General features: G+C 42.1%; 1 protein-coding gene across 1 annotated transcript in view; it reads left to right on the top strand.

The window, feature by feature from the left end:
• The first annotated feature begins 8,526 nt into the window (after nucleotides 1–8,526).
• Nucleotides 8,527–22,879, top strand: part of LOC139472659 (uncharacterized) — a 40,023-nt gene continuing 25,670 nt past the window's right edge. Inside the window, exons 1-5 of the mRNA XM_071255123.1 lie at nucleotides 8,527–8,760; nucleotides 12,539–13,055; nucleotides 14,127–14,203; nucleotides 14,926–15,431; nucleotides 15,723–15,864. Coding sequence (XP_071111224.1) covers nucleotides 8,527–8,760; nucleotides 12,539–13,055; nucleotides 14,127–14,203; nucleotides 14,926–15,431; nucleotides 15,723–15,864 — 1,476 coding nt within the window. The remainder of the gene's footprint in view (nucleotides 8,761–12,538; nucleotides 13,056–14,126; nucleotides 14,204–14,925; nucleotides 15,432–15,722; nucleotides 15,865–22,879) is intronic.

Below are 22,879 nucleotides of genomic sequence, written 5' to 3' on the forward strand. Positions count from 1 at the left end.
TGGTCCATACAGACAGAACGGGGGATAATGTGGAGGACTTACGGGTATTAATGAGTTTTCAAAGTTATCGAAAATCTATAGAAGTTAAATGGCAGGGCAATTCTCACACAGATCACAAGATCACATTACTCCCAACCTCGATATCGACCTGCACAGGACATCCGTAATTTATATAATTCAAATTAGAAATGGAAGCTGATGACTTAATTATTCGTATCACCTGATCTTATAAAAAGACACTAAGCACAAAACAAACTTTATCAAACGTAAAAAAAACTTTCGACCCCCGACAGCTAATTGAAAATACACCAGGGGAAATTAGTTCATTTGTTATGCAGAAAAGGCCCTGTGCTATGTCGCATTATATTTCAATTAGCCAAGTTCAACAACGTGGTTGAATTCTTTATAGATTTGATCACTTATGATGTCTTGGTAACAATGTTTATATTATTGATACTTCATGATCGGCACAAGATAAACAGGACTAAATCATTTCCTTTGATCAGGAAATGAGGAAGAGAATATTTGTCATTCAATACCAGCATTCTACAGCTTAGATCTTGTCAGAATAGGTCTTCAGCAACCCATGCTTGTCGTAAAAGATGACTATTTTTATTGTAATAGGCGACTAACGGGACCTCGCTGACTTGGTTGATGCATGTCATCGATCCCAATTGCGTGGATCGATGTTCATGATATCAATCACTGGATTGTCTGGACTCGATTATTTACAGACCGCCGTCATATAGCTGGAATATTGATGAGTGCGGCGTTAAACAACAAACCAACCAACCAACAGTATGTGTTGTTGCACGTGACCATTGGTTTTAGCAATATTACGGCGGGGGACATCAGAAATGGGCTTCACACATTGTACCCATGTGGGAATCGAACCCGGGCCTTCGGCGTCACGAACGAACGCTTTACCACTAGGTTACCCCACCGCAACCCGGTGCCCCCCTCTTCCGTCCCAGACCGCCTCCGTAGGTCTAGTGGTAGAGCGTCCGCCCGAAGAGCGGAAGGTCCGGGGTTCGATCCCCGGCCACGTCATACCAAAAGACGTTAAAAGATGGTACTTGTTGTTACCCTGTATTGCGTTCGGCATTAAGGAGTTAAAACAAGGACTGGTCGGCTCGGAGTCAGTATACTTTGTCTGACTGGGTTGATCATGTTAAACTGCAGCATGGTATCTCAGCGTCTATATTTATATCTATAATTCGGCATCAGTCCGGACCAGTACACAGGCATGCACGCACGCACGCACGCACGCACGCACATGCTACATAAGTGCACGCTACGCACGCACGCACATGCTACATAAGTGCACGCTACGCACGCACGCACGCACGCAAGCACGCACGTCGCTATATAAGTGCAATAATCTTGGACACGACGGTAAACCCCATTTCACCTCTCCTCACCTCTTCCGTACCCACAATTCGCCATTTTGTCCGTTCATTGAGATCCTGTCTTGGAGGCATCAAGCATGTGCTTAGCTCAATTGCATTAGTGATTATGAGTTCTCCTGTTAGCGCACACACTTTGGCTTCTGTGTGCATGTGCATCACATGCTGTTCACGCATGATAGGGCGGTCGGGTAGCCTAATGGTTAAAGCTCGTCACGCCGAAGACCCGGGTTCGATTCCCGACATGGGTACAATGTTGAAGCCCATTTCTGGTGTCCCCCGCCGTGATATTGCTGGAATATTGCTAAAAGAGGCGTAAAACCTCACTCACTCACTCATGCATGATATGAACGTTCATTGTGATTAGATGTTGCGCTCAGATTCAACGACACGGTATTGTAATTGTACACTCTAACTCCAGCTACATTCAAATCATTAGATCCCCTATATCTTGGAGGTACAGTAAACTACGTTTATAACGAACACGCTTATAAAAAACTGACGGATATGACGAACTTACTTTTTTGTCCCTAAAATTGGCTGTAGTTATGCTGTATAAATAGAGAATCTCACCCGAGTGTCTTTTGATATCAAATATATCAACACGAGTTGATAAAAGTGGAAAAATTCCGATATCAAAAGACACGAGGGTGAGATTTTATTTATCATCCAACATCATTCTTCCAACTTTTTTCAATTTGTAGACAGTAATTAGCAGTGTCTTCAGTGTAAAAAGTACTGCTAACAGCTTCAGTAGCAGAGCCATTAGTGATGTCATTTGATTGTGACGTCATGGTAACCAGTGACGTCATAATGTTCTGCAAAGCAATGTGATGTAATTTCATTGCAGCGATATATACAGTGTAGATATCGTTGGATCTAATCCAAGCGATATCTCCTGTGGGAGCCAGGATGATAAATGCTCACAGCGAACTACGGTTATAATAAACTACAATTAGTGGTCCCTTTGAGTTCGTTATAATCGTAGTTTACTGTATTATATAACTGATATTTGAATACAGACATTGTCCTTATGATACGTCGTAGGCTAAGACACAGAGCCAGAACAAACACACTCAATGTAAATGTGTGTGATAATTCTGTCTTTATATTGAATTTAGTTTTCAAGGTTCTTTGGTGCCTGTTACAACGTTCCAAACACATGCAAATGTCATAATACACAAAACTACGTTTATAACGAACACGCTTACAACGAACTGACCGATATAACGAACTTATTTTTTAGTCCCGACCATTTGTTGTATAAATGTTGTTTATTACCCACGTGTTAAAGATACAGGTGGTAAGATACTAAATCCGTACGTCACACGTGTGTCGTACAAGGTTGACCTTGTTTTATTCGTTTTGATTGGATAACCGTGACCTCTGTCTCACCAGGACTACTTTTTTCATTCATAAAAAATCGCGAGACGTCATTCATTTTGCAACCACAAGGCAGAACTGAAGAAATTAATGAGAACGAGAGATATTTACAAACACTTTATTAAACCAAACAAAATAGTCACACGCATCAAATTCGGTTTGCATTATATTTAAGTTATGGATAGAGCTTCTACAGACATTATATAATCGAGCTATATCCATTTACAATGTACGACTACCGATCAATAGATCGAGGGCCCCCATGACCGTTACGCATCCGACCACTTTCGCAACTTTCAATTTGATTTAACGTAAAGGGATAAGCGTGGTGAAATGAAGTATGTTTAAACTATCTGGACAGATATTTAGGCTTACTTGGGATGATCCGGTTGTGCAATCAGTGTCCCTTTCGAAGCGTATTTTGTGGCGCTGTTTCGGGAGGTGTTGTTCATGAATGAACGTACACGACTGCACGACCAAATCACCAAAAAAGAACAGTTCTGATACAAATCATTCGAAAACTCCGTGGAAGAGTGTCTGACTTCGGATTTTGAGGCCCCAAACATCCCAAATGTGAACAATAACATTCCCTATCCCTAGCGTAAAACGCTCTGAGTAGGCCTAGATCACGGTTGTCTTTTCTTATTCCGGTGGCGACCTTGCCCTTTGTTCAAAGCTGTCACTGACATGCAAGCAGACTTGGAGCGTGTTGATTTTCACGTCTTCAGTATAGGGTGGTACAGTTAACATGAATGTCTTTTGCGAACACTCTGATTTCCCTCTTTCAAAATGGTACGAACATGAAATAAATTCAGCTGATAGATCAAGGAAACCGAACCATTTTGATTGCACAGACGGGACACCGACAGTGCGAGTGACCGACTGTTAGTCCGATAGTCAAAGCGCGGCGCTAATATGACTTTTCAAATTTTCATATAGGTTTCCTTCGTTCTAACAACATGGCGCTTGAATTACCAATTACCAAGTTGAAGAATTTCTTCGAAAAAAGGATCTTGAGCGTCGGTGCTGTTTTGTTTGCAAACACAACTGCAGGGGCATGTTGTTTATGCGTATGCATAGACATGTCAACAATGCCCATATTTGGTCATATATCAATATTCATGCGCAACCAGATTTTGCAACCGGTTTCAGTTTGGTCGGTCAACGAACGAAAGTTGTTATGTATTTACACTTAAATATATATTTAACGTGGGTAATAAATAAAATACCACACTCTTTCTCGTTAGATACCATTTTTACGAAACTCGTGAACTTTCTATGGTATCTGACCTAGCTGGTTTTGTAAAAATGGTATCTAACGAGAATGGGTGTAGTATTGTCTATATATATGCTTAAAAGGTACTACGGTTATTACGAACTAAAATTAGTGGTCCCTTCGATTTCGGTATAACCGTAGTTTACTGTATTGATTTGTAACTGAGAATGAGCATGAACAGAAAACTACGATTAACTGATAACAACACACTATACTCCAGCTTTACTGTCCAGATCATTTTACACTGCAGCAGGAATTAATCATTTTCAGGTAAACAAGTGATAATTCACACAACACGACACAATCGTTAATTCTAATACGGTCCTTCCTATGCATATTACAGCTGAGAGTTGATCTTGCTCCTGATGCCACCATCATGACACTGTCGCTATGCTACGTTGGCGAGGCACATCTGATATGAAGCTGACTATGTTTGTCTCATATCTTGATCAATCTTTGTGTAATTTGAGTTAGGTACACGAAACTAACACAGGCCGACATAAAAAAAACTATCCTTGAGTTTGGCAAGTTTGATTTACAATGACATTTTGTAACATAATGGCACATTGTTTCAAGCTTCTTTTTAAGAATGTATGATGGGAAACAATTTGAATATTTATATTCGAAAGTGCGGCAGCAACACCAAACATTTAATGGCAAAGAAAATGTTCTGAACTTCAATTTATGTATTTAAAAATTAAAATAATTTCCGCGTGTATCAAGTATTCTTCCGAACACGATGCTTCTCCTAAACAAAGTGGGGAGTATTGAACTGAGTGGCAATCAGGCAGTACCAAGGAGGTCTTCTGTATGTGTTCACCCGCATAAATGCTTGCCTAATTCCCACTGACTTAGTCCTCGTATACAGGTTCATATGTGGCGGTCGGGTAGCCTAGTAGAGCAGCAGCCCAGAGCACTTTGGTCAAACGAACAAGGTACCAATATCCGAACACAGGAACATTTACTGTGTAACCCAATATATTCATATATGGATGTCTGCCGGGGACCCCCTGCTGCATGTGGCCCCTGGCCCCCCAAAACAAGGGACCATTCAAGGGCTGGATCAAACATTGGCGGTACCACATGAAAGTAAGTGTAAATGAACTGGTACACCTCAGAGAGTACAGAATGGGCCACACCAGACAAATCTTCCTCTGCAAAAGGTCTGCCAGACACCCCCAAGAGAGGGTCCCAAAATTTGGGCTGGGTTAAACAATGGAGGTACCACATGAAATCAACATAAAATTAACTATTACACTCTACTAAGTATAAAATACCCATTGCCAGACAAATCGTCTGCTGCATAAGGCCCGCCAGACACCCCCAAATGTTGACCCTTAATGTACTCAGTGGACACTCTGGTAAAATTTGACTAAAGTATACATTCAAAGTACCAGATGAAAGTAAGTTTAGATCAACAGGTACATATTACTGAGTACAACACGGCCCATACCTGACAAATTGTCCTCTGCATAAGGTCCGCCAGACCCCCCAGAGAGGGTCCCAAAATTTGGGCTGGGTTAAACACTGGAGGTACCACATGAAATCAACATAAAATGAACAATTGCACTCTACCTATTGCACAATACCCATTGCCAGACAAATCCTCTTCTGCATAAGGCCCACAAAAAGTTGTCCCTTCAGGTATACACGGGTAAAATTGGTCTGGAATATATATCGATTAATATATATTGTACCACATTAAGGTACGTTTGAATGAACAGGTTCATATCACAGAGTACAGAATGGGCCACACCAGACCAATCTTCCTCTGCATAAGGCTTAAACATTGGAGGTATCACATGGAACCAACATAAAATGAACTATTACGCTCTACTTATTACAAAATACCCATTGTCAGACAAATCCTCTTCTGCATAAGGCCCGCCAGACACACCCTCACCCCACCCCACACAGTTGACCCTCTGTAATCCCAGTGTGCAGGTCTTTGGACGGGCAATATGTAACAAAATGGGGCAAACACCTTGGGTTTTTTAACATTGTGATTATTTGTTGTCATTCGGCATCAGAAGGAATAAATCCGTTTCTTTTAGACCAAAGACTATTTCTTTGAATACAAAATAAACTGAGGGCCAAAAGAAAATTTACCCGTTTTGCCTGATTTAACTGATTTGCCACTTTGAAACAAAGATGCCAACCTGTTCAAAAACAGTAAAGAACACATCTCATGAATACAGCCTTCGTGTTCTCTGTCGTTCTTTCACGGGGTTTTTTTGTGGATTTTGGGAGATATTGGTGTTTTTCAGCAATTTTTTAAAAACATTCTTTCCCAAATTATCGTGCAATTTCCGGGTATACATTACCCACGGATCTGTTCTCTATCATTGGTTGCGATGATTAAAGTACTCACGGAAATGGAAAAAAACTGTTTTTCTCAATTTAAAAATCAACACAAAGTGTTACGTAGCTGTAAATCCGAAATAACAAAACAACTCGAAAAGTACTAGTCTGGATTTGTTAGTTTGATCTCAGTGAACAATACAAAATTGTACTTTACAGGATGTATTTTGTCGGCACTTTCAACATTCAAAAATAAAACTAAGTCCAAATTGACACAGAAGAACAAGACTATAGGCATTATGCACCTGTTCTCACCTTGATCTACTTACACCTGGTTATGCCCTGTTTCACAATAGTCTGTTTTATTCACATTTTTACACACTTTTACGTGTAAAAAGGCATAAAAACATTTGATACGCTGTATCTGTGCCACGGCCCAATTAGTACTAATTTAGTTGTTTGAATATTTACATATTTTGTATATTAACTGCATTTATTTAAGATCTGAGGTCGAAAAAACAGTTTTTTTTATTTCCGTGAGTACTTTTAACACCAACGAACATGCCAAGACTGACCGCTGACCAGAGGGAGAGAGCCATAGGTATGCTGCAGATGGGCGCGACACAGAGAGCGGTTGCCATTAACATGAACTGCTCAAATATGACCATTACCAGACTGGTTCAAACTCTTCAAATCTGATGGGCGGACGCGAGTTTATCGACGACGTGGTGAACGTACGGCTCCTTGTTGTGTCCAGGAGGTGGAACCTTACGGGGTCGGAAGTGTGATGGTCTGGGGCGGCATTTGCGGGGACGAGAAGACGGAACTTGTCATCATCGAAGGCAATCTGACAGCACAACGCTACATTGACAATATCTTACGGCCAGTGGTTCTTCCTTTCATCCAGCGTCAACAACGGACGGTGTTCCAACAAGATAACGCCACACCCGATAAAGCCCGTATTACTAGAGATTTCCTCAACGCCAACAACGTGACTGTCCTGCCGTGGCCAGCTCGATCACCAGATCTGTCCCCCATAGAACATCTCTGGGAACAGCTGGGGCGTCGTCTTCGGAAACGTCAACATCCTCCCTTCACGAGACAAGCGTTGATCGTTGCCCTCCGTGAGGAATGGAATCGGATACCTGCAGTCGATGTGAGGACGCTTGTCAACTCAGTTCGACGCCGCATTCGAAGATGCATTGCCGCTCATGGAGGTCATTTCCCGTATTGAACGGTCTGGTCCGTCGTCACCTAAAAGTTGTAACCAATGTTGTTGATCGAATACTGGACGAATGACCCCTGTTGGAGGTCAAGGACTTTGTTGTTGAATAAGTAAATTCGCATTTTACTGTTCTGAATGATGAATTTCTACAATACAATTGTTATTGCTGCTTCAAATTACGTTGGTCATATTTTATCCTAGAAATATCGTTGATAACGCTCTTTTGGCCGTCTGTTTATATATAAGACCCTGCCTAAACGCTTCAACAACGACATCAATCTTGGGCTAACATCCAGGGCGACAAATGTGTGTCTCCTCATTGGCAGGCAAAACGTGCGATCGTATGTCATCATCGACTCTGCTCTGTTTCCGCCTGTACATGTTTCTGGTGATGAATTATCTCTCTGTGTGTGTCACATTATCATGTGCTAAGGCACATCATCAGAATAGGTCTTCAGAAACCCATGCTTGTTGTAAAAAGCCACCATGCTTGTCGTAAGAGGCGACTAACAGGATCGGGTGGTCAGGCTTGCGTGGATCGATGCTCATGATGTCAATCACTGGATTGTCTGGTCCATTATTTACAGACCGCCGCTGGAATGTTGCCGAGTGCGGCGTAAAACAAAACATAACATAACCATCTAAAGTACTCCCATCATGTTCTTTGCCTTTGTTGATAATCTACCCAAACAAATATGAAACACAACTGTCACTCAATATAAAATAACCAATACGTTTCTTTTCATTTAGATTACAGGACATCTAATCGATTCTACGTATTTTGCATAACTCTTTTGTTCTGTAACTTGACTGTCATCAATATTCATGTGCAAACATATCCCCCACAGCTTAGGTGTATTAAGCTGTACGTTACTGTCTGTATGTTACTCACTGCTCAGCATCAGTAGGAGTAAAGTCTGCTTGTACCCTCAGCTATGTACATGTGTTTAGTTCAGCTGTTTACAGTCTACAGTGTATGTAGCTACATCACATGTCAAGGCCAGGATGTGTTCCTTACCAGGGTGCTGCCCTCCTCCCTGGTGTGTGGTTCTCTGTGTACCTACACAACTAGGTGTGGCTCCTTCATCTGGGATGCTGCCTCCAGCAGCTGTCACCTCCACACACGAGGAGAAACAGAGACAGGGACGATGCCCGTGCAAAAGTCAGGGGTAGGTCTCTCTCTGTATATATATATATACATATATATATATATATACATATATATTCTCTCTGTGTGTCTCTCTTCATCTCTTCTCTCTCTCTCCCCCAATCTCTCTCTCCCTCCCTCTCTCTCTCCCTCTCTCTCTCTCCCCTCCTCTCTCTCTCTGTGTCTCTCTTCATCTCATTCTCTCTCTCACTCACTTCTTCTCTCTCTCTCTCTCCCCTCCTCTCTCTCTCTCTGCACACAGGAGGAGACACAGGGCCAGAGACGATGCCCGTGCAAAAGTCAGGGGTAGGTCTCTCTCTACATATATATATCCTCTCTCTGTGTCTGTCTCTCTTCATCTCATTTTCTCTCTCTCTCTTCCTCCCCAATCTCTCTCTCCCCCTCTCTCTCTTCCTCCCCAATCTCTCTCCCTCCCCCTCTCTCTCCCCTCTCTCTCTCCTTCTCTCTCTCTTCCTCCCCTCTCTCTCTCTCTCCCTCCCCTCCTCTCTCTCTCTCTCTTCATCTCATTCTCTCTCTCTCTCTTACTGTTTATTGCTTCATCTCTTCTCTTTCTCTCTCTCTCTCCACCCCCTCTCTCTTCATCTCATTCTCTCCCTCTCTCACTCCCTCTCTCACTCTCTTTCTCCTCTCTCTCCCTCTCTCTCTCCCTCCCTCCCTCCTCCCGCTATCTTCCTCCCTCTCTCCCTCTCTCTTTCCCTCCCCTCTCTCTCTCTGTCTCTCGTCACCTCATTCTCTCTCTCTCTGCACACAGGAGGAGACACAGAGCCAGAGACGATGCCCCATGCTATTATTCGGGTAAGCTAAGCTAAATAAGTTCAAACGAAGGATGAAGAGTTTTTCCTTTTGTTTACATTGTAGCCACCTATTGATATGATAAAGGAAATAATGTATAGGCCTCTTCATTTAATAGGAGACAGATCAATTGATGTTCTTCTAGGGGAGGTTGGGACCAGGTATTTTATCGGAATTCTTGAAAAAACTAATTATGCTTCAGACTGTTTAAAGCATTTTTAAAAAAAACATATTCAGGATGATAGTTTTAATAAAAATAAATATCAGGTTTCGCAACTGAAGGTGAAAATTATCTAATTTCCAGAAACAATTCCAAATATCCCGTAGGGACTGGGTGTAGAATGTCTCCCAAGCCCCATTGCTGGCCGTCTTTTTGTGCATGGTCACTGGACGTTTTCAGCGTCGTTTTTCCTCAGAAAAAGCGTCAAAAATTGCCATCGGAATTTACTGCGAGAGAACGAGGATATCCAGCTTCTCCTTATCGAGAACCGCCTCCGTGGTCTAGTGGTAGAGCGTCCGCCCGGAGAGCGGAAGGTCCAGGGTTCGATCCCGGGCCGCGTCATACAAAAAGACGTTAAAAGATGGTACTTGTTGTTACCCTGTCTGACGCTCGGCATTAAGGGGCTAAAACAATGACTGGTCGGCTCGGAGTCAGTATACTGTGTCTGAGTGGGGTATTCATGTTAAACTGCAGCATGGTATCTCAGTGAGCTAGCACTATAAATCGGTATCAGTCCGGACTAGTACAAGCAGCCACACACACACATACACGTGCATGCACGTCGCCATATAAGTGCAATAATCTTGAACGCGACGTTAAACCCAATTTCACCTCACCTCACCACCTCACCTTATCGAGACAGGAGTACTGTTGTGCTGCGTCAGACAACAAACGCTTGCTTTTATATGCAAATTGTGTTATAAGTGTTGGGTGTTACCAACAGAGCTTGCCCTTTTCACGAACACCTGGTGTCCTGTGATCGGTTCATATTATTTTCACGGAGATTTTTCCATTTATGCTTACTGGAATCTGTTTCTGTGGATAATCGAGACTGAATACTTTTCTGTATTGACGTTCTATGTTGATTGGCATTGTTAATCGAGCTGCAACGTCAAGAGGAATTTGTATTTCTTACATTTCATAGGTAAACTTTGGCGTGTTAGAGTTCGGCACGATGCCCGTGCTTCTTGCGCAAATGCTGAAATCTACCCCTCTGAGCACGCTGATTTGTCAATCCTGCTCAAAATTTCCGTTCTGTGCATGCATGATTTCGTGGAATACCGTATTCGACGTAATAAGCGCTCCGCTCTCGTAAGCGATATTTGCTAATATATTGGTTGGTGAACGATCAGCACCCCTTCCGAATGATCAATGTACACAAGACTTATTTATACGTGTATAATACGAAATCATGTGCTATGCACCCTTAATTATGGGCAATTGAATTCTGGAAAAATATATCTGTCGTACACAATCAAATCTAACCAACAAATACGCAAACTAATATCAAAAGTACAATTGAACAACTTGTCGACTATCACGCCATATGTCTGTAGGACATATATTGGTTGGCATATATTGCCAGAGAACATGATAGAGATAGTGGTTTCTAATAATGCTTGAAAACTGAGGAAACGATCTCTATTGTATTTTTTATCTTTTCATAACAGAAATTGTATCGTGAGTGTGTGTGTGTGTGTGTGTGTGTGCGCGCGCGCGTGTGTGTGTGTGTGTGCGTGCACTAATACACTATCATTAGTAACATGTAGTACATCGTAGTATTGGGCAGTTTCGACAACTGTTTTTTTTTTTTAAATTTATTATATTTCCCAAGATTGTTGATATGCTGCGTTTAATATACAATGGATGACATATTTACGGCTTTTTCACAATTAAAACAGCTTAAAATAATTAGACTATAGACACGCATTATAATACTTATAATAATCTGATATATTATAAAATGTTATCTGCAAATTGTTTCCATTTCTGTAAGTAATTAACAAGTATGTTTCTTGTAATTGCAATAGATCTTTCGCTGTGCAGAGTTGTGTCCCTTGGGCACGCCAGAAACCTGTGATTGTGGGTTTGTCAGCACCATACCCGTGCTCATGGGTTTCACCGAAGTGGTAAACGTCTTAGACCTGCATCACTTTGGGCTTTTCTCCTACATTAAGCTGACACGCCGTGATAAAACTGGAATACTGTTAAAAGCGGCGTTAAACCCAACTCACTCACTCCTGACAATGAACAAGTCCCCCGTCATAACATTGCTGGATACAATCAGTGAAGACCATTGCAGTGTCCCCTGTCATCATGCAGGTCTCAGACGTTTACCAGTTCAGTGAAACCCACGAGCACGGGTATGGTGCTGACAAACCTAGAAACATAATCGGGGCGAACCGGGATTCGAACCCACAACCATAGGTTTCTGGCATGCCTAAGGGAAGCAACTCTGCACAGTCGACTGGGCCACCCGCGACCCCTCATTGTCTGGCAATCATCACGATTTGTTTGCAATTTACAACCGTTTTCTATCACTGAATGATACTAATACAAACCGCCTAGTGGTATAGCTTCCGCCCGGAGAGCGGAAGGTCCGGGGTTCGATCCCCGACCGCGTCATACCAAACGACGTTAAAAGATGGTACTTGTTGTTACCCTGTCTTGCGCTCGGCATCAAGGGGCTAAAACAAGGACATGTAGGCTCGGAGTGAGTATACTGTGTCTGGGTGGGGTATTGATGTTAAACTGCGGCATGGTATCTCAGTGAGCTAGCACTATAAATCGGCATCAGTCCGGACTAGTACAAGCAGCCACACAAACACACACACACACGTACATGCACGTCCCTATATAAGTGCAATAATCTTGGACGAGACGTTAAACCCCATTTCACCTCACCTGATAGTATTACATCCTGTTTGATATTCCTAACTCAAATCTAAAAGTTAGAAACTGGAATGTTTTTCATATGTGTTTGCAGAAAGGGTCTCAGAGGATGACGTGTCACACCCGCCCATGTGAAGAGAAGGAGGTTTGTGTGCCAGCTGAAGCAGGGGTTAAATACCTCTGTCTGGCCTCAGGAATACCTACCTCCACAACCGCAGCACCAATTACAAGAGCAACTACCACCACCACGACTACAGCTACATTGACTTCCACGACTATAACTAAAACATCAAGCACGACACCAATTACAACAAACACGACTCTAAGAACTACCACTACCACGACACCAATTACAACAACAACCACGACTCTATCAACTACCAGTACCACGACACCAATTACAACAACAACCACGACTCCATCAATTACCACTACCACGACACCAATTACAGCAACAGCCACGACTCTATCAATTACCACTACCACGACACCAATAACAACAACTACAACCACGACTCTATCAACTACCAGTACCACGACACCAACTACACCAACTACCAATCCGCCAACGACTCCACCAACTACGACTACAACTACCCCATGTCCTGAGGGTAGGTGTAGCTAGACACGTCCCCTGCCACTGCCATTATGGGGATGTCATTCCGGAAGCAGTGTTAATAATAACATTTTTTTAATAATAATAAAAATCTCAAATATTAAGGACTCATGGGATAAAAGTTAAATTGATGAAATTCTGTCTTTGATATTATGTCACCCTTTTCATCCCTTCCTTTTCACTGTTTCATTATGTTGAGTGGTGAGTATGCCTTTCTATCCTTTCCGTTGTATGTTTGTTTGTTTGTTGTTTAACGCCGCACTCAGCAATATTCTAGCTATATGACGGCGGTCTGTAAATAATGGAGTCTGGACCAGACAATCCGGCTATTCGGTTTATCCCGGAATAACACGAGTTGGTCACGAATGGAATGCATTGCCGCTCCTGACACAAATTCACCGGAGCATGACGCTTCAACGGTCCAGTTAGTAGCCCCCCCCTATAGACCTATTCTACTCCGGATCTTCACGAGTTTTTCCATTGTATGAGTGAGTGAGGGAGTGAGTGAGTATACATTTAGCAATATTCCAGCAGGGGACACCAGAAATGGGCTTCACACATTGTACCCATATCGGGAATCGAACCCGGGTCTTCGGCGTGACGAGCGAACGCTTTAACCACTAGGCTACCCGACCGCCCCCTTTCCATTGTAATATTCACCATGCATGTATTTCGTAACCTATCACTTGTGACTGATGACATGAAATATATTTCTTGTCATCTAGTGATCTTCAAAAATAATCCAATTTTACAGACTCACACACATACGTTGGGTGCTACGAAGATGATGCGTCTCGTGTTCTTCCATGCGGCCATCTTGTGAGAAATACAGATCTGACAATTAAAACTTGCAAGCTGCACTGCCACGGAATCAACTATACCCACTTTGGAGTGGAGGTACACAAAGATGTTATTCAATATGTTTTTGCCTCAACAGTCAACAATGCATTGACCACTAATCACATCTCCAATAAAGCCTACCAGAAAGAAACATCACTATTTCATTTTCAAAGCAGTTTCAGTTGTGATCAGTAGCTGTTTCTAACTGTTAGAGTTTCTTTGACAGGCGCCATGCCACACTTGGCCAACGCACTGGTCGAGGAAAGCTACCAAGCAAGAATACTGAGACTGTTTGTATATACAGTAAACTACGGTTATAACGAACACGCTTATAACGAACTGACGGATATAACGAACTTACTTTTTTGGTCCCGACTATTTGCTGTTGTTATACTGTATATATGCTTATAACGAACTACGGTTATAACGAACTAAAATTAGTAGTCCCTTTGAGTTCGTTATAACCGTACTTTCGGTATTTGAATATAAAACTGGCTTGAAATAGAAAAGTCTATTTTCATTCAAAATCGTCTATAAGAATCTACTTCAATATATTATAACATTGATAAACATTACTTTTTCCTTCATTATGTTACAGAAGGGTAACATATTAAAAATAATATCAATACGAGGCAAGATGCTGGCTATCTCAGTTGTGGAACATGCTACCATAGGGAAGATATTAATCCCCCAAAATACGGTGGCGTGAAAGGTTGATATCAGTAAGGGTGCACATGGTATTAAGGGGTGAATATTTAAAATATTCACTAGTAGCGATGCAAACACTATCGAGGCACATGCTTACTTGATACTATCCCCTCGAACATTTCGTAGGAATATGGTCCCCCTTGCATGTCGTATAACGGGAGTTAATGGAGTATGCTTCTTGTTTTTTGTACCAGCATATCGTCAAAAACATGAGCTCAGTTCATCAGACTAGTAATCAGATCAACACGTCAGACCAGTAAATGAGATTGGAACATGCGGTCAGACCATCATACCTATTCATCACACTAATTCGTCAGAACATTGCACCAGCTTACTACCCCGGACCAGTACTTTCGACCAAACGTCAGACCAGCACACCAGCTTACTACCCCGACCAGTACATCCGACCAATACGTCAGACCAGCACACCAGCTTACCTTCCCGGACCAGTACATCCGACCAATACGTCAGACCAGCACACCAGCTTACTACCCCGACCAGTACATCCGACCAATACGTCAGACCAGCACACCAGCTTACTTCCCCGACCAGTACATCCGACCAAACGTCAGACCAGCACACCAGCTTACTATCCCGACCAGTACATCCGACCAATACGTCAGACCAGCACACCAGCTTACTACCCCGACAAGTACATCCGACCAATACGTCAGACCAGCACACCAACTTACTACCCCGACCAGTACATCCGACCAATACCTCAGACCATCACACCAGCTTACTTCCCCGACCAGTACATCCGACCAATACCTCAGACCATCACACCAGCTTACCTTCCCGGACCAGTACATCCGACCAATACGTCAGCCCAGCATACCAGCTTACTACCCCGACAAGTACATCCGACCAATACGTCAGACCAGCACACCAGACCAGTACATCAGAACATATCGTATACCAACCGCGAGATATCCATATTTCTGCTGCAGGCTATCTGCAGAATTGTAACACGATTTTTATTTAATTGTGACGAGAACCACACTCCTTCTATACAATTCGGACATCTACAACAGGATGTCAAGGGTTTGGTGTTGGTTTCCCCAAATAAGCAGAACATCACATCTGGTAATAAACATGCTACTTCTGATTACAGAATGGAAGGGAATGCTTCTGTGGTGACGTCATCAAAGCTGGGTACAGATGGAGATCCGACACTGAGTGCAACGTTCCTTGTTCTGGAGACAGAAGCACGATGTGTGGCGGAGACTGGAGGATGTCCATCTATAAGATCTCTTGTACTACAGCTGTGTGAATTATTCAATTCCGTGATATGCTGGCTGGTTTGTTTGTTTGTTGTTTAACGCCGCACTCAGCTATATTCCAGCTATATGGCGGAGGTCTGTAAATAATCGAGTCTGGACCAGACAATCCACTGATTAATATTATGAGCAGTTCCACGCAGTTGGGATTGATGATATGCATCAACCAAGTCAGCGAGCCTAACCACGCGATCCCGTTAGTCGCCTTTTACGACAAGCATAGTCACCTTTTACGACAAGCATAGTCACCTTTTACGATAAACACAGTCACCTTTTACGACAAGCATAGTCACCTTTTACGACAAGCATAGTCACCTTTTACGACAAGCATAGTCACCTTTTACGGCAAGCATAGTCACCTTTTACGACAAGCATAGTCACCTTTTACGACAAGCATGGGTTGCTGAAGACCTATTCTACCCCGGAATCTCCACGGATCCCGTGATATGCAGTGTGTAGACATTCATCGCTACAATAATGAGTTACGTAATGCCCATGGACCACGACTATGCCGCTATAAAGAGTAATGGAAACATACGTCACTATCTTACGAAGAAGGGGGCACGGTTGTCCAGTCGTCTAAACTTCGCGATTCGTTGTGCAGAGTTACGTCCCTTGGGCATGCCAGAAACCTATGATTGTGAGTTTGAATCCCGGTTCGCCCCGACTATGTTTCTAGGTTTGTCAGCACCATACCCGTGCTCGTGGGTTTCACCGAAGTGGTAAACGCCTGAGACCTGCATCATTTCGGGCTTTCCTCCAACATTAAGCTGACACGCCGTGATATAACTGGAATACTGTTAAAAGCGGCGTTAAACCCAACTTATTCACTCACTCACTCCTACGAAGGAAGACCGGATTATCTTTGTTGTTATGTGCTGCTGAGGTCCCTGTGCTTTTACTGGTATTGTATCCTATTATCCCTTCAGATTTCTCAATAAAACTTGTGACCTTTCCGAATCTGACTTTTTCACTGAAATCTACCTTTGTTTGTTTGTTTGTTTGTTTGTTTAACGCCGCACTCAGCAAAAGTCCAGCTGGCTTCCATCATCTCTATCAGTCTGCATGTTGACTCTGTGTTCATCAGTCATCGACTGGCTTCCAATTATCTTAATCAGCTCTCTGTGTCCATCAATCAATTTACTGTATAAACATTGATGTTAATAAGTATATATACCTATGTTGTTTAGCACTATCCATGGCAAATTAATCCCGAATGGATAGAAACAAACGACCTAGTACTCCTTAATAGCAACCAACCCACGAGGTACGATAAGATAAACCAAAAAATGTCGGCTATCGACCGAACCATATGCACCGCAGATCTAGCCCAAAGTAGTCAATGGGAAGTGCACGACATTCCCGCTAGGTAGTGACCACTTCCCCATAAACATAACCATTGGAAAAACAAACGTACCAATCCAAACAGAAAACCAAGAACCAAAATTCCATTCCAATAAAGCTAACTGGGACCAATTCCAAGATATCTGCAACGAAGCTAACTTAAACGAAATAGAAAATAATGATCCAGAAACCTATTGTAAAAACCTAACAGACCATATAATAAACGCAGCCCAAACCTCCATCCCCTTCAAAACCTCTAAGACAGGCAAACCGACGGTACCATGGTGGAATGAGGAAATAGAACAGACTAGACGAAAACGTAAATCAGCCTTCAATAAAGCAAAACGCGACTTCAAATATTTAAACATTCCACGAACTAAACCACCAGGTTCAAAAACTAGTCCAAATAGCCAAAAGTAGAGACTGGGAAAAATTCTGCGAAGGTATAAAAAACCGTACAGATGCCTTATTTTCGATGAACATCTCACCTGGGATGCTCACATCCAAAACCTAACAAACTAAATGCAGTAAAGACCTAAACACTCTAACTGCCTAACTGGCTCTAACTGGGGAGCCTCCAAAGATACCCTCCTCTCTCTCTACATATCACTAATCAGATCAAAACTAGACTACGGCTGCGCCATATACAACACCCTAAACAACTCTCTATCTAAAAACCTTGACTCAATACAATATCAGGCTCTCAAACTAATTACACGCACCCAACATGGCACCTCCTACACCTCACTTCAGGCCTTAACAGGAGAAATGCCACTAAGTCTACGCAGGGAACAGCTAAGCTTAAATTTCTGGGCCGCGTCCCAATCAAACCCTCTCATCCAAAACTTAATAAACCAAAACATCAGCCCTAAACACCAAGCTCTAGCTGATAAACACCCCTTACTTACCCCAATATCTCAAAGAATAACAAACTACCTAAATGAACACCAAATTAAAAAACCTCAAACAAAACTGCAAACAATCAAATATCTTCACCCCTAAACTTAAAATACCCAAGTAGACACAACACTAGCTAGCCAAATAAATAAACAAACCGACCCAAACTTAGCTAAAACTACCACACTAGCATACATACACGAAAATTGGCCAAATTGGTGTCACATTTACACGGACGGATCCTCAGATCCGACCTCCAAACACACAGGTTTCGGAGTCCATACCACACAACCAACTAAAACCACACAATCCTTCCGACTCCCAAACAACCAATCAATATTCACGGCAGAACTAATGGGCATGGCCTCAGCCCTCCATAATCAAGAATCCAAAAAACAAAACAGAAATCCTAATACTTACCGACTCCCTAAGTGGACTGCAAGCCCTCCAAAACCAAAAATACCCAAAAACCGACCTAAATTAATAAATCAAATACTTAAAAGCTCCAACGACCTAACTAAGGCAGGCAAACAAATAACCTTCTTGTGGATACCGGCCCACGTAGGAATCACAAAAAAATATATCTAAACTCAAATAGCCAAATCAAAAAAGTGCTCAGCAAACCACTAACCAAACCAAAAATTCTCCATCCATCAAAAAAAAGCGACAGAGTAATCACAAAACTCCAAACAGGACACACCAACCTAAATAACCACCAAATTTATTTTTAAAAACACACTACAGGTAACTGCCCACACTGCAAACAACTAGAAACCCCAGAACACGCACTCATCCACTGCACACACTACCTAACACATCGAAACCGCATTACAAACCACCCTCGGTCTAAACAAGGCTCTCACGCTAGAAACAATACTAAACCCACAAAATAAACTAGAAAACTTCAAGGCCTTAGGCGTATTCTTAATCAAAACGGAACTAATAAAACGCATCTAAAAACACAATAACCTACCAAATCAAAATCACATAAACAAACAGACATCCACCATACCCAGCTCCCTTAGTTCTCCTCCCCAACCCCATCGGCATCTATTCCAAATCTCAAAATTCCCAAATTCTATATAAGCAACCCCTAAAGCCCCCTCTTGGGTTGCACAGACCACTTTCGCCCCTTTCGGAAACATATTAAATGGCCTGGCCTGGCCCGTGTGCGAAATACATCAGTCGGAAAGCGCACGTTAAATCTCCAAAGTAAGTAAGTAAGCACATTGTATGTGATATACGACACCAGCTGGTTCTTCTTTCTTTGATGTAGGGGGCTTGCCATTGGCACTGAGGATGTTCCTGATCATCCTGCCTCTCTGGAATACTGTATCAATGTTGGCATGGTGTTTGAGCAGTTTGCGGATCTGGTGGCTGGCTGTTCCTATGTAGGGAAGACTGATGACAAACGGGGATGTCTGTTGTCGTGGAGGCCGCTCTCTAGGGCTGAGGATGCTGTTGATTGTTTGATCAGCTAGGCTGGTAGGGTAATTGTTGAAGTTAGTGAAGAGGTGAGGTGGGGTAAAATGGGGTTTAACGTCGCGTCCAAGATTATTGCACTTATATAGCGACGTGCATGTACGTGTGTGTGTTTGTGTGGCTGCTTGTACTAGTCCGGACTGATGCCGATTTATAGTGCTAGCTCACTGAGATACCATGCCGCAGTTTAACATGAATACCCCACTCATACACAGTATACTGACTCCGAGCCGAACAGTCCTTGTTTTAGCCCCTTAATGCCGAGCGCCAGACAGGGTAACAACAAGTACCATCTTTTAACGTATTTTGGTATGACGCGGCCGGGGATCGAACCCCGGAGCTTCCGCTCTCCGGGCGGACGCTCTACCTCTAGACCACGGAGGCGGTCAGTTAGTGAAGACATAGCGGAGGTGGTTGAGTTCAGTTTGTAGCTGTTGTGGCGTGGAACAGATGTTGACAGCACGTCGGGCTAAGGTGGCGATGATTCCTCTCTTGATTTGTGGTGGGTGGTTAGAGGGTGGCCCAGTCGTCTAATGCGCCGCGATTCGCTGAGTTGCTTCCCTTGGGCACGCCACAAACCTATGATTGTGGGTTCGAATCCCGGTTCGGCCCGATCATGTTTCTAGGTTTGTCAGCACCATGCCCGTGCTCGTCAGTTTCACAGAAGAGGTAAACGTCTGAGACCTGCATCACTTCGGGATTTCCTCCCACATTAAGCTGACACGCCGTGATACAGCTGGAACCTAACTCACTCACTCACTCTCACACATAAATTGTGTTTACTTTGTCAATCTGTCGTATAGTGGACAATCTTATAGATGGACATCCTTCATCCAGAATTCGTTCCTCTGTCACCAGGGCAAGGCTTGGTGCCTTCAGCGTCGGGTTTCATGACATACCCATCTTTGATGTCATCTCCACAAAAACAATGATCTCCAGCCTGTAAACGAAAGTTGCATATGTAACATGGACGAAAAATGATTATCAACTACAGTAAACTACGGTTATTACGAACACGCTTATAACGAACTGACGAATATAACGAATTTATTTTTTGGCCCCTGTCATTTGTTGATATATGCTGTATATATGCTTATAACGAACTATGGTTATAACGAACTAAAATTGGCCGTCCTTTTGAGTTTTAACCGTAGTTAACTGCACATATTTTTGCATTATTTATATAAGGCAATTACTTAAAAAGAATGGGGATTTCTTTCAACGCGAAACAATTGCTAGGAAATATGGAATTGTCATAACACCAAGAAAATATAGTAGGTATATCAATGCTATTAGGAAGGCAATAGGACAGAACATGTTTAGTTTCCAAAACACGGGTCCTATAGAAATTGAACCACATCCTGAAGTTAAAGGAATCAGACTTGCTGACACACCTTGTAAAAGTAAATTTTGTTATAATACAATCTATAATGTGTTCCAAGTTGCAATTCAAAATTCTACACTCAATCATTCCTTGTAATCAGTATTTAAATAGAATTAACATTAAAGAAAGTAATGTATGTGAACATTGTGGTAGTATAGATACTGTTAGACATTACATGTTTTACTGTTCAAATGTATTACTCTTTTGGATAGAATTCTTTAAGTGGGCGAAGGTTAATATACATAATCAGATATATGATAATTACAAAGATACTGTATTGTATGGTAGAGAAGGAGGCACAGAGGAGTGTACTTTGATAAATTATTTACTACTGCAAGCAAAGTATATTGTGTACAGATGTAAAGTAACTGAAACCGATTGCCATTTTAGAATATTTAAAAGAGAACTAGAAATACAATACAAAGTACTACAGTATAACAATGTTAATCTTGCAGAAAAAATTAAATGTGTACTGAATATTTAGATGAGTATTATTGCTTTATGCAACTCAAACCCAAATATAAAAATATAAACCCTGATATGCCAGGCCATGTAAAATCGTGGACAATCAATATGAATAAATGATGTCAACAAAAAAAACAAAAAAAAATTAAAAAAATGCACATATTTCTTGTGGTTTTGAATTAGGAGATAATATCATACTGTGTTTTCAAGGTAGAGCTAGGTTACCTGTAGATTTAACCCCGCTAAATTGAATTTGGAACCGAACGCGCAGCGTTAGGTTTCAAATGTTAAAATTAGCGCGAACTCTTTGGTGTGAGCAAATATACTAAGTGAAGCGGCATGGGTTGAGTCCAGTGTTTTGTGTGGGTTATCGATGAATTACGGAATCACCGAAGAAAATATGGTGCTGTATATACTCAAGCAGTTTGTTTACGCCGCCGTAATACTTCACTCGAACATATAACAGGCATTGAAAGCATATAAGCACGGCAACTTGGTAAGCTAACATGAGGTGGGCATCCCTAAAGAAAACAAGCAAGCTTTGCAAGGCTTTCGCTCTACATCGCGCGTCACCATTATGACGTCATATCGCTCATTGTGACGCAAAAGATATGACGTCACTGTCGTATATAGAAAAGCGCCAAAATTCCAAGCTCTCTGTTGTCTCGTAAACGTAAATACATTCCCTTTGTTGATATTCTGTGGTGTTTTTCTGCACGAAAAGTATTGCCACACATTCTTTGAATATTGTAGTAACCGCATCTGTGCATTTTGTAACCTGTAATTGTAGATATAATTATTTAAATATGCCTACCGACAATGACTGAAAATAGTACTATTCTATGAATATTAGCTTCCGCGGTGATGCGGCCGTCAAAATAGCTGTTTCAATCAAAGGGGGTTTATTGTGATTTAATAGCCTCTGACTGACCAATCAGAATCGAGTAAATTCCAAATTCATGGTAGAATACATACTTAACCTAGAAATTGGTGCTCGTCACAATAAGATAAAAATGTTTTACAATTCTGCAGTCCACAAGCAGCAGATGTTCAAGTATCTCGTGGTTCAGAATCAATGGGATGTACTGGTGTGATGTATTGATCTGATGTACTTGTGTGTTGTATGCGAATACTGTCTTGGTTGGATGGATTGGTCTGATGTGTTGCTCTGGTGTACTAAGTCTTATGTGTTGTATGCGAATACTGTCTTGGTTAGATGTATTGGTCTGATGTACTTGTGTGTTGTATGCGAATACTGTCTTGGTTAGATGTATAGGTCTGATGTACTTGTGTGTTGTATGCGAATGCTGTCTTGGTTAGATGTATTGGTCTGATGTACCTGTGTGTTGTATGCAAATGCTGTCTTGGTTAGATGTATTGGTCTGATGCACTTGTGTGTTGTATGCGAATGCTGTCTGG

Source organism: Haliotis cracherodii, unplaced genomic scaffold (genome assembly GCF_022045235.1).
Source record: "Haliotis cracherodii isolate W230 unplaced genomic scaffold, xgHalCrac1.p SCAF_25, whole genome shotgun sequence".
NCBI classification, from domain to species: Eukaryota; Metazoa; Mollusca; class Gastropoda; order Lepetellida; family Haliotidae; genus Haliotis; species Haliotis cracherodii.